This window comes from Callospermophilus lateralis, chromosome 10 (assembly GCF_048772815.1).
Source record: "Callospermophilus lateralis isolate mCalLat2 chromosome 10, mCalLat2.hap1, whole genome shotgun sequence".
Lineage (NCBI taxonomy): Eukaryota > Metazoa > Chordata > Mammalia > Rodentia > Sciuridae > Callospermophilus > Callospermophilus lateralis.
This window is the reverse complement of record NC_135314.1, coordinates 126179372-126196652: the sequence shown is the minus strand read 5'-3', so window position 1 is coordinate 126196652 and position 17281 is coordinate 126179372. Positions and strand designations below refer to the sequence as shown.

The 17281-nt window shown below is 37.8% G+C and overlaps 1 protein-coding gene across 4 annotated transcripts in view; it reads right to left on the bottom strand.

The window, feature by feature from the left end:
* The window catches only part of Topbp1 (DNA topoisomerase II binding protein 1), a 54453-nt gene that overhangs the window by 2881 nt on the left and 34291 nt on the right, over positions 1–17281 (bottom strand). For 3 of the 4 annotated variants that reach the window (XM_076868043.2, XM_076868044.2, XM_076868046.2), the window contains 13 exons: positions 16476–16649; positions 16276–16385; positions 13242–13365; positions 11324–11470; positions 11108–11210; positions 8874–9066; positions 6709–6929; positions 5569–5735; positions 5229–5337; positions 3783–3946; positions 2201–2338; positions 1207–1296; positions 869–1030 (listed from right to left, as the gene is read on the bottom strand). In XM_076868043.2, coding sequence (XP_076724158.1) covers positions 869–1030; positions 1207–1296; positions 2201–2338; positions 3783–3946; positions 5229–5337; positions 5569–5735; positions 6709–6929; positions 8874–9066; positions 11108–11210; positions 11324–11470; positions 13242–13365; positions 16276–16385; positions 16476–16649 — 1902 coding nt within the window. The remainder of the gene's footprint in view (positions 1–868; positions 1031–1206; positions 1297–2200; positions 2339–3782; positions 3947–5228; positions 5338–5568; positions 5736–6708; positions 6930–8873; positions 9067–11107; positions 11211–11323; positions 11471–13241; positions 13366–16275; positions 16386–16475; positions 16650–17281) is intronic. The other variant, XM_076868045.2, reaches the window with a different exon arrangement.

Sequence of the window (17281 nt, the reverse complement as noted above, 5' to 3'; positions counted from 1 at the left end):
CACGTGAGATACACAAATTAAAACCACAGTAAGATACTTACTGAAATGGCTAAGAGAAAAAAATAGAGACAACACTAAATCTTGAAGGCAGAAACTGGATCACTTACATTGCTGATGAGAATGTAAAACAATATGGATCTTCTGGAAACATCTTGAGCATGTGTCACAGTCAAATGAAAACATATTCACATAAAAACAGCAGCTCTATTCATGGTAGTCCAAAACAAAACAACTCAGATGTCCTTCTCCAGGTTAATAACTCAAATAAGATCTCTCTATATCTTCCTAACCCATGTCATTTTCCCTCATTATATAAATTTTTATAACCTCACATGTCTCAGTAAATTGACCTTTTCTTTTTAAAATACAGCGTCTCACATTGCCCAGGATGGTCTCAAACTCTGGGGCTTGTTACACTAAGCATCTTTAAAAGTCTCTTTACAAGTTGCTCCAGGAGTGTTATTAATGGTTACTAATTCCTAATCAGTATATCCACTTTATAACAAAGGCCCTCCAGATAGCAAATGCCTAATTATTACCATATCTAACATAGGTATTTACTGAAAATCAACACAAAGGTCAAGAAAACTAAGAAGGACCTTGGATAAACAATTTTCCTTGGATTCCTAAATCAATTTCTACTTTCTTTATATCCCAGTATTTGAAAGCACGCTAGATTTGTATGACCTTGTCATATTTAACTCTCATGCTAAATGTTTATGTGTCATAAAAAACAGAACAAAACTGGAGGAGGCTAAATCAAGAAGAGCAGAAAATTGATCTTCCATTAATAACAAGCCAAAGGTTCTGAGGTACAGATAAGCATATCTTTGCTAATGAGAAAAATCAAGGACACAATGTCACCAACCTGCATAAGATAATCAGCAATGTATTCTGTTCTTAAGCAGTACACATTCTGGGCAGCAGCTTCTGCTATATTAATTCCTGAGTCATCCGGTTTCTGTTTATTTAAGTCAGAAAAGAGATGTGTGGCCTCTTTAAATAAAGGAACAGAATGACCAGGTAGCACCTAATGAAAAAAACAAAAAGAAACTTAATCTACCAGTGTTCCCAAGCAATTCAAATAGATAATATATACTTAAGCATTACCAATCTGAAAAGTAGAGGAAATGAAGAATTGATCACAGCAAGTATGGATGGATAATATTTCATGTAAGACACTTAGTAAATTGATGTGAAAAAAACCTTTGCTCCTCCAGACTGAAGAAGACGCTTGAATCCTGCTTCTCGGGATTGGTCAACATGTAAGATAACCTTCCAACCACTGAATGCTCCCTGTAAACAAAACCTATTCATCAGTGTTGAAATGATTTAGAAAACAACAAAATAATACTGATAATGTATGATTTTATCTGTAAACTGTTTTAAGTCAGCAAATAAAACTGGGGGGGGGCGTCTTAGGGATTAAACCATGGGCACTTTACCACTGAGCCACACCCTCAGTCCTTTTTATTTTGAAACAGGGTCTCACTAAGTTGATTAGGGCCTTGCTAATTTGCTAGTTGGCCTTGAACTTGTGGATCCTGTCTCAGCCTGTGAAGTCACTGGGATTATAGGCATGTGCCACTGAGCCCAGCTAGCAAGTAATTTCATGACTTTTACTTTTGCCACAACGTGATAATCTCTGGCACATTCCTCAGTAGACATTTGAGCTGAGCCCAGGTCTTTGTGCATGCTAAGCAAGTGCTCAATCACCGATTTTATCTCCAGTCCTTTCTAAATTTTATTTTCATTCTGGGTCTTTCTATGCTGCCCAGGCTGGCCTCCAACTTGGGATCCTCCCTCCTAAGCTTCCTGGGCATCTGGGATTACAGGTAGATGCCACCATGCCCAGTATAAATTACTTTTAAAAGAGCTTTCAAGATATGTATCTTACTGTCAAACATAATTAGAAACACTAGAAATATACATTAAGTGCAATTTAGAATGTCCAAACCAAACAAACATATCAAGGGATAAAAGAAGTAAAAGAAGCCACATGATTGAATGCCCTTTATATTACCTATATAATTATATACATACATGGGATTGAACCCAGTGGTGCTCTACCACTGAACCACAATCCAAGTCCTTTTTTCACTTTTTGAGACAGGATCTCACTAAATTGCTAAGGCTGGCCAAGACCTTGTCATCCCTCTGCCTCAGCCTCCCAAGCCACTGGTATCATATATGCTAATACCTCCACGATGCCCGATTCTTGTCTTTGCTGGATTTTTTTCCTCCATCTCATTGCTGCGAGTGCTAGTCTCCGTTGCTGTACACTGATGCCAGTCAAAACATCGAGTATGGAACTACTTCCCCATTCATAGTCTTCTTCCTAGAGAATGAATCCAATATACTTTTGAGCTCCTAAGCCCAGGGAGTCTGTACTACAGACAGGACATGTGTTTCTGACCCCAAGAAGCCTTCAATCAGCGAAGATTAAAGCTAAACACTGAATCATTATAATCTTTTTTTCCCCCCTCCTTCTTCTTTTGGTGGTACTAGGGATTGAACCCAGGATCTTCCACATGCTAAGAAAGTGTCCTACCACTGAGTTACATTCCCAGCCCATCTGAATTGTTATAAATACAGAGAGCAGTTAAGTAAATATTTTGTGAGCAGGGGGTAGGTAAATACTCCAGAGTCAAATGTATCCTAGCTTTTAATAAAATCAGAAAAGATATTGCACTCATTTCTAAGAAACATAACTACACCTGGCAATTGGCAATATTTAGGTTATTGGACTTCACCTGATGTTAAGAGTTACTTTGTACAAGGATAGTCTCAGAGGAGCATGTAATGAGAACTTGATTATCTATCTGTAGAAAAGAACCCTAAGAGGCTCTTATTGAAAACTTCAAAAACTACATAGTAGATGCTATGGTGATGGCCAGTTTTCAAAAAATTAGTTTAATGGGCAAGTAATAAAGATAAAAGCTTACAATGAGATAATCTTGAAACTTTCTCATTTTATTTCAAAAGAAAAAAATGACATTTAAATTAAATAATTAAAAAGGTGAATAAAGCTAGATGTGGTGGTGCATGCTTGTAATTCTAGCAACTCAGGAGACTAAGGCAGGAAGATCATGAGTTCAAAGGCAGCCTCAGCAACTTAGCAAGGTCATGTCTCAAAAAAATTAATAGGGCTGGGAATGTGGCTCAGTGGTACAGTGCCCTGGGTTCAATCCCCAGTATCAAACAAACAAAATAAACTGAATATGGCTGTATAGTATCTTTTTTATTTTTTTGCTTTGTTACCAAGAACCTCATACAGCTGATACAATCTAACTGGCCATGCATGGTGTTCTTTCTCTCTTCTGGTACTGGGGACTGAACCAAGAGGCACTCTGAGCTATATCACTAGGCCTTTTTATTTTTTGATAAGGTCTTGCTGATTTGCTTAAACTGGCCTTGAACTTATGGTCATCCTACTTCAGTTTCCCAAATTGCTGAGGTTACAGGTATGTGCCAGCACACCTGGCTCACATGTAGTTATTTCAATTACGTGTATGGTTGATGTATATACTGGGATCTCTACCCCTGACCCTGGCCTGAGGACTGAACCCAGGGCTGCTCTACCACTAAGCCACATCCTCAGCTCTTTTTATTTTTAAAAAGGGTAATGCTAAATTGCTGAGGCTGGCCTCTAATTTGAGACCCTCCAGCCTCAGCCTCCAAGTCACTGGAATTACAGGCACATATCATAGCACCCAACTGAAACCTTAAGATATTCACTTTTCAAGAAAAACAAATCTTCACATGAATGTGAATACACACACCTGCACGAAATGTCCTGTAGTCCTGCATGCTTCCAGGTAGGAGCGATGAAGCACCCACTTTCCAGCTGCCACGGAGGCCAAATACTTCTCATTTCGAAGTGGCTGCCCCACAACAATGTGTGTACAGCTGGGATCAAAGCACTGCTTCTCTATCACCAGCCCACCTTTGTGAAGAGAAATTGTTTAAATTTTTATTCTTAACTTCTTTCTAGGAAAAAATGTAATCTCAACTATACATAAAAATTGTTTATAAATAAAATGCACTGAACTATTTAAATCACACAACTCTGACATTTATGTATTGAAATTCATTATAAAAATTTGAATGCAAAAGCAGAGAAAATAGTAAAATTAATACACACACATTAGCCACCTAGGTTCTAAAATTATCAAAACCTCACCATCCTTACTTCAATCTTCTTTCTGCAGTGCTGGGGAATCTAGCTGGGCATGTGCTCTACCACACTGAACTATTTTCCTATCCCCAGTATATCTTTCTTTTTTTTTTAAACTCTGTGAGTTGGCAGAGTTTTACTATGATGCCATGTGAGTTGGCAGAGTTTCAGAAAGTGAAGGCACAGAGAAGAGTATTTCTCTCTATTTCTTTTAAAGAGAGAGAGAGAGAGAGAGAGAATTTTCTTTTAATATATTTTTTTTTAGTTTTGGGTGGACACAACATCTTTATTTTATTTTTATGTGGTGCTGAGGATCGAACCCAGCGCCCCACGCATGCCAGCCAAGCGCGCTACCAACTGAGCCACATCCTCAGCACCCCCAGTATTTCTTAATGTTCTCTTTCCATGTCAAGCTGTCAGACTAAGTTCTCTTATTAAAATGTAAAATGTACATCAAAGCTTTAATGTAAAAAATGTAAAACATTTCATTACATGCTAAATGACACTATTTCACATATACTAGTGCAAATAAAATTACATTTAATCTCTCCTGTTTCATTTTATTTTTTAAGTGTGGCTACTAGAAAATATAAAATGACATGTGGGGTTCATGCTATATTCCCAGTGTGTTGCTATAGTACACCAGGTTCCTCTCCTGGACTGCTTCCAGATATCAGACGGGCAGCCCAACGACCAGGGGGGAAACTCAGGGCAAGAAATCTTCACTGGATGTTACACTTTCAACTTCACCTCAGTGTGGTTTTATTTATGCTGTAGGCCTGTAATTTAATTGATTTTGTCCAAGTTTTCATCAACAAATGCTCTAGTGCAAATTCTTAAGTGTTGGTTTCAATTTAAACCTTTAGGCCCGTGATCTAGTGACTTTAGATTCAGGTCAGTTAATAAAATCAAAGCTCTAATGCTCACCTATAGCCTCCGACAGACTACCCATACTTTTTCTCAACTTCTACATCATGATATCAATATTGACAACATCTGACTTCCAACTAAGGTAATTATAATGGGACAGTTTTAATTTAAATATTGGTACCTAGTTTTTCAATCAGATGACAATAATCAATACGTTCCTGAGGGTTCAGAGAGGACAGCTGAAATATGTATTTTTTTAATTCTTCACGACTCTCCTCTGTCGTTATAATCTGGAATATAAGAATTTTATTTTAGAAAAAGTTAACAAAAATTATCAGATACAGTTATTCTTACATTGACATTGTTCTTAGTCTTCCAAGTTATCAAATACACAAACAGTACAATGCAATAAAATGCAATTTTCACCATTTGATGAACCTTTGATATTGATATCAATAAATTTCTACTATAACACAATAGCAAAATCCAAAAGCCATGTCACTACAATAGGATCAACCCACCTTTTCTCCAGGGTGTGGGGCCACAGGTGGATTGGCTAGAGGGAAGGCGATGCTTGGGGCTTGAGGAGTAGGGATCAGGTGACTGTCTTTTGTTGGAGTTTCCAGTTCTTCAGAGGTGGGGTGTTTGGGGGCTTCAGTCCCACGTCCATTTCCAGGATCACTGATAGCTGAGGGCAATAAAATGCTGTAATGTGATACTGCCCAACACACTTTTCCTCTGCCTTGGCTGAAATCAGATTAAACACAAACTCTGCAATGTAAAAAGTACATGCAAAAGAAAATATCCTATTTCTAGATCTTATAAATAAATGCAATTAATGCTTTAAAGGGCATATGTATTATCTGGGTTTCTCCAACCCTTTCTTTAAATACTAAACTTACATCAGTAAAATGTAACCCAAATTCATAAAACGAAAGCAATTTTACATTTGGAGAAAATCACAGGCAGAGACAAATCTACATGTCTAGTTTAGGGACATGGTCATAGTGTGTAAAAAAGAAAAGGGAAAGATGATAGGAAGCATTTCATTTTCAAGGTAAAGCTCAAAGAAAAAAAAATAGGATATGTTGGAAAGGAACTCATATAATCCAAAGAACAAATACAGATATATGCTGGGTATGATTTAGATTAATTAAATAAAAATGAGACAACATGGACCAAAAAATAATGATAAGCCTGGTGTGGTGGTGCACACCTGTAATCTCAGCGGCTTCGGAGGCTAAGGAAGGAGGATCATAAGTTCAAAGCCAGCCTCAGCAAAAGTGAGACTAAGTAACTCAGTGACACCCCATTTCTAAATAAAATACAAAATAGGGCTAGGAATATGGCTCAGAGGTCGAGAATCCCCAAGTTTAATCCCCCATACCAAAAAAAAAAAAAAAAAAAAAAACACCCCCCCCCAAAAACAAACAAACAAAAAAGCCCCTGAAAGCCATGCCTGGAAAAAGGTGCCTACTCCCACATTTCCAAATTTAAAGAAAATATATTTTCAACTTATTGGACAACAGTATCTCAATTAAAAATTCCTTCTGACTCAAGTTTAGGCCCAAATCAGAAATGTCAGAACCACGATATGCTTATATTTAACAAGTTCAACATGCACCTAATACAAACAAGCAAACAGATTATTTTCTCATTACCCTGTTCAGCAATTTCTGAACCACGTAAAGGCTCTTGAAAAGAAGAATCCTCCAAATTTTTAATGTCAACCTGAAGCTCAGAGTACTGTGTGGGACAACTAGGCCATTGCAAATTGCTGGCAAGCCTTGCTCTCTCCTCTCTTGCCGTAGGGTCATCCCAAATGATCTGTTCATTTTGGGAGGGCTCTGTGTTGACATCAGGTACTATCTGTCGAGACTGCCTACAAAATAAAAGTGACAATTTTAAATAACGAATAGTCAAAACAAAATCCAAAACACAAACTCCCTGAGATTATAACACTGTGGTTCACATTATGTGACCACCCTCAAGCATCAGACAGGCACTTGATAATAGTTATTGAAAAAACGAGCCTAGGGAAATTCTTTTTTCTTTTTAAATGTTTCTGCCAGAAATTTAAACACATATGTTGACCAAATACTTACAGATATAAAATGTCAAAGGTAATTTCAATAGTAAGAATTTTTTTAATTCAAAAATAATTACTATATTTGAACATGGGATTTCTCTTAATTATATAGGTTAAGGAAACATGGTCATGTATAGAAAACTGGTTACTCTGCTTAACAGTTTTGCAGTGCAGGAAACCAAACCCCAGGCCTCATGCGTGCCAGGCAAGCACTCTATCTCTAAGCTATACCCTCAGTCTAATAGTTGTATTTTTAAAAATTGAAATTATAGGAACTATAATTAAATGAGAAGCTTACTGTAAAGGTTGCCTCCTAAGAAGGTATTTTGATCAAACTTCCCAGAGTAGAAGGCAGACCAACCATTTACTAAATTATAAAGCACATTTTGTGGTAAAATCATAATCATTCCATCTGAGAGTAAACAGAATCCTAGCTACATTTTTCATACATATGCATTCTCAGTAAAAACAGTTTATCCAAACATAGTATCCCCAAAGTCCCTTTGCCTCAAAAACAAAGAAGACAGCTTTTTATTCTGAGTATATTTATTTACTGACTTGGCATAGGATTTGGGTTCGCTGTAATGACAAAACATGATCTGCAGTATATTAAAAAGCCATTTATTCATTATTTAAAGACTTGGCCTCATGAAATAAATAGTATAGGATAAATGAATAGTTCCATTAATCAATTAGATAATATAATCCCATAACATCCATCCTACAGTTACAGATTTTTCTTCTATCTGGAAAAGGTTAGCTATGCTACTGAACTTAAATCGAATTGCCCTAAGAACTACAATCACCTTTCTAGAAAACAAATTCATAAGGAGTAGAAATTGCAAGCAAAGCTCCGATAAAGAGCTGGGCATGGTGGCTCACACCTGTAAGCCCAGCAGCTTAAGAGGCTAAGGCAGGAGGATTGCAAGTTCAAAGCCAGCCTTAGCAAATTAGCAAAGACTAAGCAACTTCGGAAGACCCTAAATAAAAAATCCAAAAAAAAAATTTTAAAAGGGGCCAGGGATGTGGCTTAGTGGTTAAGCATCCCTGGGTTCAATGCACTGGTACCCACTCCCCACGGCACACACAAAGCTCTAATAAGAAATAACTATTTAGGGCTAGAGGTGTAGCTCAATGGTAGAATGATTGTGTGACATAAATGATGAAGCCCTGGGTTTGATCCCAGGACTACCACCAAAAAGCAAAACGAAACAAAACAAAAACCCCAAACCAAAACCAACCAACAGAAAACATTTAATACTGTTTAATACTAAAGAGGAGACTGACTGCCTAGTGATTCCACTTTCAAACTGAATTTAAAGTCATTTCTGTCTTAGGGGAGGCAATAAAAAGCATTAATCGTGGTCTCCCTGAAGCCAGTGCTTGCTGGGATTAACCTCTGTGCTGGCTTCCTGCCTTCAAGTAAGAATTCTCAATTCTTAAATTGCTTCGAGTGAGGAAGGGAAAGAGGGGAACACTAGGAAGGAAGGAGAAAAACCTAAGCAGCAGAAGCCAAAGCCAACAGATAACAGAATATGACACATTTGTGATAAACAGGCCTAGAAATACAATTCTTTTATTTGGTCTTGATATTCTAAACTTCTGCTTTATCACTAATTTTAAAACAAAGAGGCAAAATTAGCTTAACTCATTTTCATGAGTCACCAGGTACCTAAATGAGGACCTCTCTTTCTCTCAAGTCACCAAATCTTTCTGCCCTCAATGACAAGCACACACCTCAGCGCCTCTAGGACTCTACTTCGTCCACTTCGAGCAGAGCGCGTGCTGTCAGGGGTTGAGGAGGCACTGTTACAGCCACTTCTTGAAAGGGAAGTCCTCTGTCCCTGGGGTTTCACGATGGAGGTGGCAGACATGATCTCCTGCAGTTGCTTTTGGAAATTTTCTCTCATCTCCAAGGTCTGTGTGAGAACTTGAAACAAACAAGTACACCAGTCAAGGTCAATTTCCCTATCTATCACATCCCACAATATTCTGTCTAGATCCAGAAAGAACCAGAATTAGAAGTGGAGCCTAAAGATGGGTCTGAATTGCTATAATCTTATTATAAAACTTTAATGGATGAGGAGTTGCTTCTCATGAATGATCAAAGAAGTAGCTTCCTGAGATGAAATCTACTCTGGTGATGTGAACATTGGGAAGACTGGCTTCAGTTCTGAAGAAGTTCTACTCTGGGTAAAAAGGAATCAAAAGCATCATGTTACAGTGAAATATTTCATGAAACAAAACAAAAAACAAAAACAAACAAAAAAATCATTATGGCAAACTTCACTGCTGTGTTATTTTAAGAGATTGCCAGAGCCAACCAGAGATTTAGCAACCACCATCCAGAGCAGTCAGCAGCCATCATCAGAGGGAAGACCTTCTCTCAACAAGATTATAACTTGCCAAAGATTCAGATGATCAGTAGCATTTTTTGCAATAATGTATTTTTAAATTATAGAGTACACACTGTTTTTGTTTTTTAAATTTTTTGCAGTTGTGGATGGACAGAATGCCTTTAATTTTATTTGCTTATTTTTATGTGGTGCTGAGGATCAAACCTAGTGCCTCACACATGCTAGGCAAGTGCTCTGCTGCTGAGCTACGGCCCCAGCCCCAACATTGTTTTTTAAAAGACATAATGCTTTTTGCACAGTTTACAGATTTCAATGTAATGTAAACATAACTTTCATAAGCACTGAGAAACAAAAAAGTCCATTTGGCTCACTTTATTGTAACATTTGGTTATTGCAGGAGTCTGGAGCCAAGCCTGCAATATCTCCAAGATATACCTGTACTAAGATATCAAGGCCCTAAGGTGAACCATTAAACAAAAAGAAAAGCATGTGGAATAGTCCAAACTTATGCATTTAAAAAGTGAGAGCAAGAAAACACACACACACACATACATACATATATATATATATTTACAATTGTATACACATGCAGAAAACAGCATCAGAAGAATACACAAGAAACTAGTACCAAGCCGTGCACGGGGCACATGCCTACAATCGCAATGGCTCAAGAGGCTGAGATAGGAAGATCTCGAGTTCAAAGCCAACCTCAGCAATGGCGAGGGGCTAAGCAACTCAGTGAGACCCTGTCTCTAAATAAAATACAAACTAGGGCTGGGGATATGGCTCAGTGTTTGAGTGAGTTTAAGTCCCAGTACCAAAAAACAAACAGACCAAAACTGGTAACAAAGGGAAACAAGGGCAGGATAAACTCTTCCAGACCTTTAAAATCATATGTCAAGTATACTGTACATGTAATAAAACTGTTCGGAAGTCACTGAAAAAACTTGAACCAAGAGCATTTTTGGGGGGTTACTAGGGACTGAATTTGAGATGCTTTACCACTGAGCTATATTCCCGCTACTTTTTATTTTTTAAAGACAAGGTCTAAGTTGCTTAGGGCCTTGCTAAATTGTTGAAGCTAGCCTCAAATTTGTGATCCTCCTGCCTCAGTCTCCTGAGTCACTGGGATTACACGCATATGACACTGCTTCTGATAAAGCACAAATTTTTAAAAAATCATCAATTGCCTGTAATCCCAGTAACTGTGGAGACTGAGATAAGAGGATTCCAAGTTTAAGGCCAGCCTCGGCAACTTAGTGAGACCCTGTCTCCAACTAAAAAACAAGAAGGGCTGGGGATGTAGTTCAGTGGTAGTGTCCCTGTGTTCAATCCCCAGGACAAGAAAGGAAAACAAACAACTCTTCCTATCTTTAATGGAACAATTATATCACACTGACTCTGTAAAATACCTGGTTCCATTCCACAAGTCTCACTCTTAAATCACTTAAACTTCATCAAATGACATAGAATCTTGACTTAATCTTGACAAACACACACACACACACACACACACACACACACACACGCTTTGCCAGTATTCAGTAACAGAAAACAACTGTGTCAAACATATGTATTTTTAACCTTTTCTTTTTGTAATTTAAAAAGCTTTACCTCCTTTAGAATCATTCTTTTCATTTCCATCTGACAGTGTTGATTCTTTATTACTGGTGGTCATGTTTTCTGTACCATTTTCTTCTACAGGCAAATGATCTGGCTGTTCAAAGAGAGAAATTATAATTGCTCAAATGAAGCCACTGGATAAGGTTCCACAGCAATCTATGATTACATATACAGCTTGGGGTGGGATGTACTGTGAACATTGCCTACCTCTTCATCCTCTGCTGCAGAGACAGCCGAGGGCACTCGGCTGTTACAGAGTCTGCCATCTTGCACGGTACTGATATCCAGGCTCATTTTGGGATTATAAGTATGTGGATAAAGAGATTCAGGAAGACGCTTATATTCCTGGGCACACTGCAATACAATAGTGTTTTGAAACAGAATTGACTGAAAGATGTTAAGGAGGAAAAGAACAACCAATACAGCCTGTGGTAAGATGGTAAAAGTTCACAATATTACAGTTAAAAAGAAAGCAGTTTATGGCTAGGCACAGTGGTACATGGCTGTAATCTCAGCAATTTAGGAGGTTGAGGCAGGAGGATCACAAGTTCAAGGCCAGCCGCATCAACTTAGTAAGTCCCTGTTTCAAAATAAAAAATAAAAAGGACTGGGGATGTAGCTCAGTGGTTAAGTGCCCCTTAAGAAGGGGTGGGAGGGAGAGTTTACAGTGAAAAAGAAAAATTGTCCTTTTTATTGGTGCTGGGAATTGAACCCAGGGCGCTGTGTGTGTGAGGCAAACCTTCTACCAACTGAGCTATCCCCAGCCAAACTGTCCTTTTTAAATGTCATGGCCACTAAAGTATAAAATCTAATTCTATTTCTGTGCTTTTGCTGAGGTATCAATTACTTCAGGGAATGGGTTCTAAATTGTATTACTCTGTTAAATTAGTTGCTCTCAAATTACTATAAAATTTTCATTCACCCACGTGTGCGCACGTGCACACACACACACACACACACACACACACACACACACACACATATATACACATTTGGAGTGGGGGCAATCCTAGGAACAGAATCCATGCAGAGTGATTCTGTTCTACCCTTGCCTTGCACATGGAGGTAAGTGCTCCACCACTGAGTTATACCCCAACCCCTTTGATCTTTTGAGATAGGGACTCCTAAGTTGTCCAGGCTTGCCTAGAATCTGTGAACCTCCTGCCTCAGCCTCCCAGGTAGCTGGGATTAGATGTGTGTACCACCAGGTCCAACTTATTCATATTGTTTTTAACTAGTGAAAAGAATCAGAATAGAAACAGTACCCATCGAAGATTTGTTAAATAATAAGGCAATAAAAATCAAATAAAAATAAAAAAGTTTTTGATGCCAAAGAGATGAAACATGTATTGTGGTCTGGACTTCAAAGTCCCCCAAAAGGTGGGTGTGTTAAGAGGCTTGGTCCCCAGCTTAGCTCTATTGAGAAGTGATGAAAACTTTAAGAGCTGGGGCCTAATGGGAGGTCTTTGGTAGGGAGTAAGGGGTATGCCCTCAAAAGGGAGAGTGGGACTCCAACTCCTTCCTTTTTCTTTTACTTTCTCTTTTTTTGGCTACTGGGGATTGAACTCAGGGACACTCAACCACTGAGCCACATCCCCAGCCCTATTTTGTATTTTATTTAGAGACCGGATCTCACTTGAGTTGCTGAGCCCCTCATTTTTGCTGAGGCTGGCTTTGAACTCGCCATCCTCCTGTCTCAGCCTCTCGAACCGCTGGGATTACAGTTCTGGACCTCTGTGCCTGGCTTCTCTTTCACTTTCTGGCTATGAGGTGAGTGGTTCTGCTCTAACACATGCTCTTGCCATGACATGCTGCCACACACAGCTTACCAAGATTACCAAACTTGTTTACAGACATGGAAACTGTTTTGTGCTCTGAAATGTTTGTAAATACATTTTTTTTGGGGGGGGAGTAGTTATTGAACCCACAGATGCTTTACCAGGAGCTATATCCTCAGCACTTTTTATTATGAGACAGAGTCTTTCTAAGTTGCTCAGACTTCCCTAGAACTTGCAATCCTCCTGCCCTAAACTTCCAAGTTGCTGGGATTATAGGCATGAGCCACAGTGCCAGGCTATAAACATTTTCAATTAACAGAGAAGGGATACAATAAAACATTGCTTACTTCTAAAAGCCAGTGCTCAGAAACAATGTGTATTCCTCTTTCTTTTATAGACTTATACTCTCGATTACTGTCATTTGGTCGGCCTTGATAGATGAAATGAGTTACCGTGTCATCAAAACTCCACCTGAAACAATCAAATACAACAAAGCAAATAACTAAAAGAAATATCCCATTAGTTCAAGGTGATCATTATTCACTATGAACAGAATATTCTAACCAGCAGAAAATTTTCAGAACTAGAGTAAGCAAGAATATTAAAACTTTAATTTTTAACAAATTTTATGTATCTCTAGCTGTTTAGAAGAATGTTTAAAAGAACATCCTTTAAAATATTACTGTATGCTGGGTATGGTGGTACACACCTATAACCCCAGCAACACAGGAGGTTGAGGCAGGAAGATCCCAAGTTTGAGGGCAGCCTTAACAACTTAGGGAGACCCATCTCAAAATAAAAAATGAGGACTAGGGATGTAGCACAGTGGTAAAGTGCCTCAAGTTCAATCCCTAGTACTAGAAATAAAATATATTAGTCTATACTTTTCTAATTGTTTCAATTTTGTTGTCATAATATGTATCACTTTATAGTAGCCATAAAGGTATTTTCAAATTCATAAAATGTTGCAAAACATCCAAGTCTGTTGGTTGGTGGGGGGAGGTGTAGCTTAGTGGTATAATGCTTGCTTGCCTAGCATGGATAAGGACCACTATTTAATCACTAGTATGTCAACAGAGGGAGAAACAGTAAAACAAAAATATTTAAATAAACTATCAAGATAATTCAGAAAAAACAGAATCAATCATCTTGGGTTAACCATTCAACTCCACTGTGATAATACAGAAACTATGAGTTTTAGTCCCCAGAGGCCCTTTAAGAAAGAACAAATAGCTATAGATAGTTCCTATCATTTTTTTTTTTTTTTAAACAGGCCAGATGGCAAACACTTTACACTCTACAGGCAAATGTCTTTTGCAACTACTCAACTCTTGCCTTGTTATTTGAAAGCAGTCAATGACCACTTACAAATGAACAGGCATTGCTATGCTTCAATGAAGCTTTATTACAAAAACCCAGATGATGGGTCACTGACCCTTTGTCTAGACCAATATTTCCACTGACACTCATGCTATTTGTACTTGGGACCTGTCAGCAGGTGCTACTTTAAGAGGTATGAAGAAAAACTTTGGTTGTTACAATAATATATTCATATGCTGGAGGGTGCTAGTATTTTATCAGGGGTAAGGAACAGGGTGCAGGGACACTAGAATTCTGATGAACAGTTGCATACACAATTATTCCATATTCGGTATGATTTGTAATGTCTCCACAAAATCATATAGGCAAAATTGATTGTTTATAATTAGATGAAATCTAGAATGTTTTATATATAAAAAGTTATGCTCTCTATATAAATAAGTTATTTTCTGCAGTTTTAACTAAAATTAATACAACTGAACAGTTAAATTCTATTTAGGAATTTCAGCAATAAATTTTATCATTTTTTTTTATACTGAGAGGGACTAACATTTCAAATCTTATAATAAACAAGGAAGTTCTACTATTTCACAAGATGTATTAAATACTAAGAGGCTTATAACTATTACAGATAAATTTAAAAAAAATTTTTTTTAGTTGTAGGTGGACACAATGCTTTTATTTATTTATTTATTTTTACATGGTGCTGAGAATTGAACTCAGTGCCTCACACATACTAGGCAAGTGCTCTACCATTGAGCTACAACCCCAGCCCCCTATTACAGGTAAATTTTATTTTTATATTCTCCTGACTTAATTCTTTATCAAATGGGAAACTAATTGAAAGAAGAAGATAAAACTAATAATCATATTCCTCAAATTATTTGTCATTTATAAAACCAACCACTACCCATGAGTGGATGAACACAAATGATCAACAAAGCCAGCACAACAGTAGCTGGAACAGTTGAGTCTCTTAGTCCCTGACACTCAGGTTATTTGTACTTGGGACCTGTTTCTAGCTTAAGACTTTTAGGTTGAAGGCACATCTGACAGCTTAGTCTCCAAATTCCTAAAAATGACACCAATTAGCCAGACCTCAGCCCCAGCTACCGGGTTGACTGACACAGGAGGATCACTTGAGCCCAGAGTTTGAGGCAAGCCACGACAACATAATAAGTCTCTCTCTCTCTCTCTCTCTCTGTTTTTTGCATTGCTTAGTTTGAACCTAGGCCTCCTCCATGGTGGGCAAGCACTCCACAACTGAGGTACATGTCAGCCCAAGAACCTCTCTCTTAAGAAGGAAAAAAAGATACAAAGGAGGGAGGGTACCAGGGATTGAACTCAGGAGCTCTTGACCACTGAGCCAACCCTAACCCTATTTTGTATTTTATTTAGAGACAGGGTCTCACTGAGTTGCTGAGCACCCAGTTGCTGAGGCTGGCTTTAAACTTGCAATCCTATTGCCTCATCCTCTGGAGCCACTAGGATTACAGATGTGCGCTATGAAGCCTGGCTTGAAAGTAGGAATTCTTTTAAACTGTATTGATCATTCATGTATCCCAAGTTTCTATTACTATTAAAAGTGACACAAAACAGGTTCTGAAAAATTTGTCTTATATCTCTAAAAAATATACATGGATGCTATCGTTTTTTCTACCCCTATACCCCTCCCTTCCCCTCCCTCCCTTTTCCCCTTTGCCCTATCTGGAGTTCATATCATTACCCTCAGTACATGTATGAAGACCTGAAGGATGTGACTCTACTTTGTGTACAACCAGAGATATGAGAAATTGTGCTCTAGATGTATATCTATGTATATTATGAATCATGATGCATCCTGTTGTCATATATAACAAATCAAAATTTAAAAATATATATACATGGAAGAATGAATTGATATGTGAGATGATATTTTCAAAAGATGTGGAAATTTGAAAGTCATTTTGTAAATGTGACTGAAAGGTGAAATAAACATTTTCTTGTAAATACTCATGATAACTTTTAGAATCCCTCATAAACACAGTCCATGTCATCACCAAAACAAAGATGGGCAACTACCTGTAATCTGCTCCTAGGGAGGCGGCAATTCCATTTAGTTCATTCTGCTTCTTATTGAGCTTTTTACTAACATACACCACAACTTTGTGAAGAGGTTTTGGAGTGTCTTCCTATATGTAAAAGATAAAAGAAAATATCAGCCACTATTATTCTAAACATTTTAGTTAAAAACTTCTAGTTGATAAGAAAACTAAGTCTACCTTCTTTGATTGGGCATCCTTCAGTTGAGGGCTGGCAGAAAGAGCAACTGAATTGCGAGAACTATTTGCCAAAGCGAGTTTCAAGTTTCTGACAATGACTTCTGAGAGTGGTGTACTCAGTTTCCTTTTCTGTTGGCTGGGACCTCCTGGAGTTTCCAAGGCTGCAAGTGCATCCTACATATACACAGAAAAGGGAAAGTTAGAGAAGAAGAGAGAAAGAAAGAAAGAGCAAAGACAAAGAGAAAAAGGAGGATAGACGGATAAAAAGAAAAACTAAGAAAAAAGGGACTTTTTCAAGTAAAATGAATTCACCAACACTGACATTCTCATGAACAAAGTGTGAGAATGTTTCCAAACATGTCTGACAATACGTAACATAATCACATTTTTCTCTTTTTTCATTAACATGCGGTCTTACTGTGTGGCCTCAAACTCCCGGACTCATGAGATCCTCCTGCTTCAGCCTTACATGTAGCTGGGTCTACAAGCACATGCCACCCACACCTGGCTTAGATTTTTCTTTTTTTGTCCAGTCTAATAGGTTACATAATTTTATCTGTACGCTTTAATTTTCACTCTTTATACTTACTAAGGTTAAATATATTTATGCATGAATAATTTAATTCTTTGTGAGAACTATGTGCCCCATCTTAGCCCATTTTTCTATTGGGTTGTTAGTCTTTTTAATATTCACATATATGAATACACTGTCACATTCTTTCATGTTGATTTATAAGTGTATGTATCTACTGTGATATACTTCCCACATATTCAGTCCCAACTCATCATTTATCAAATTTTGCAAT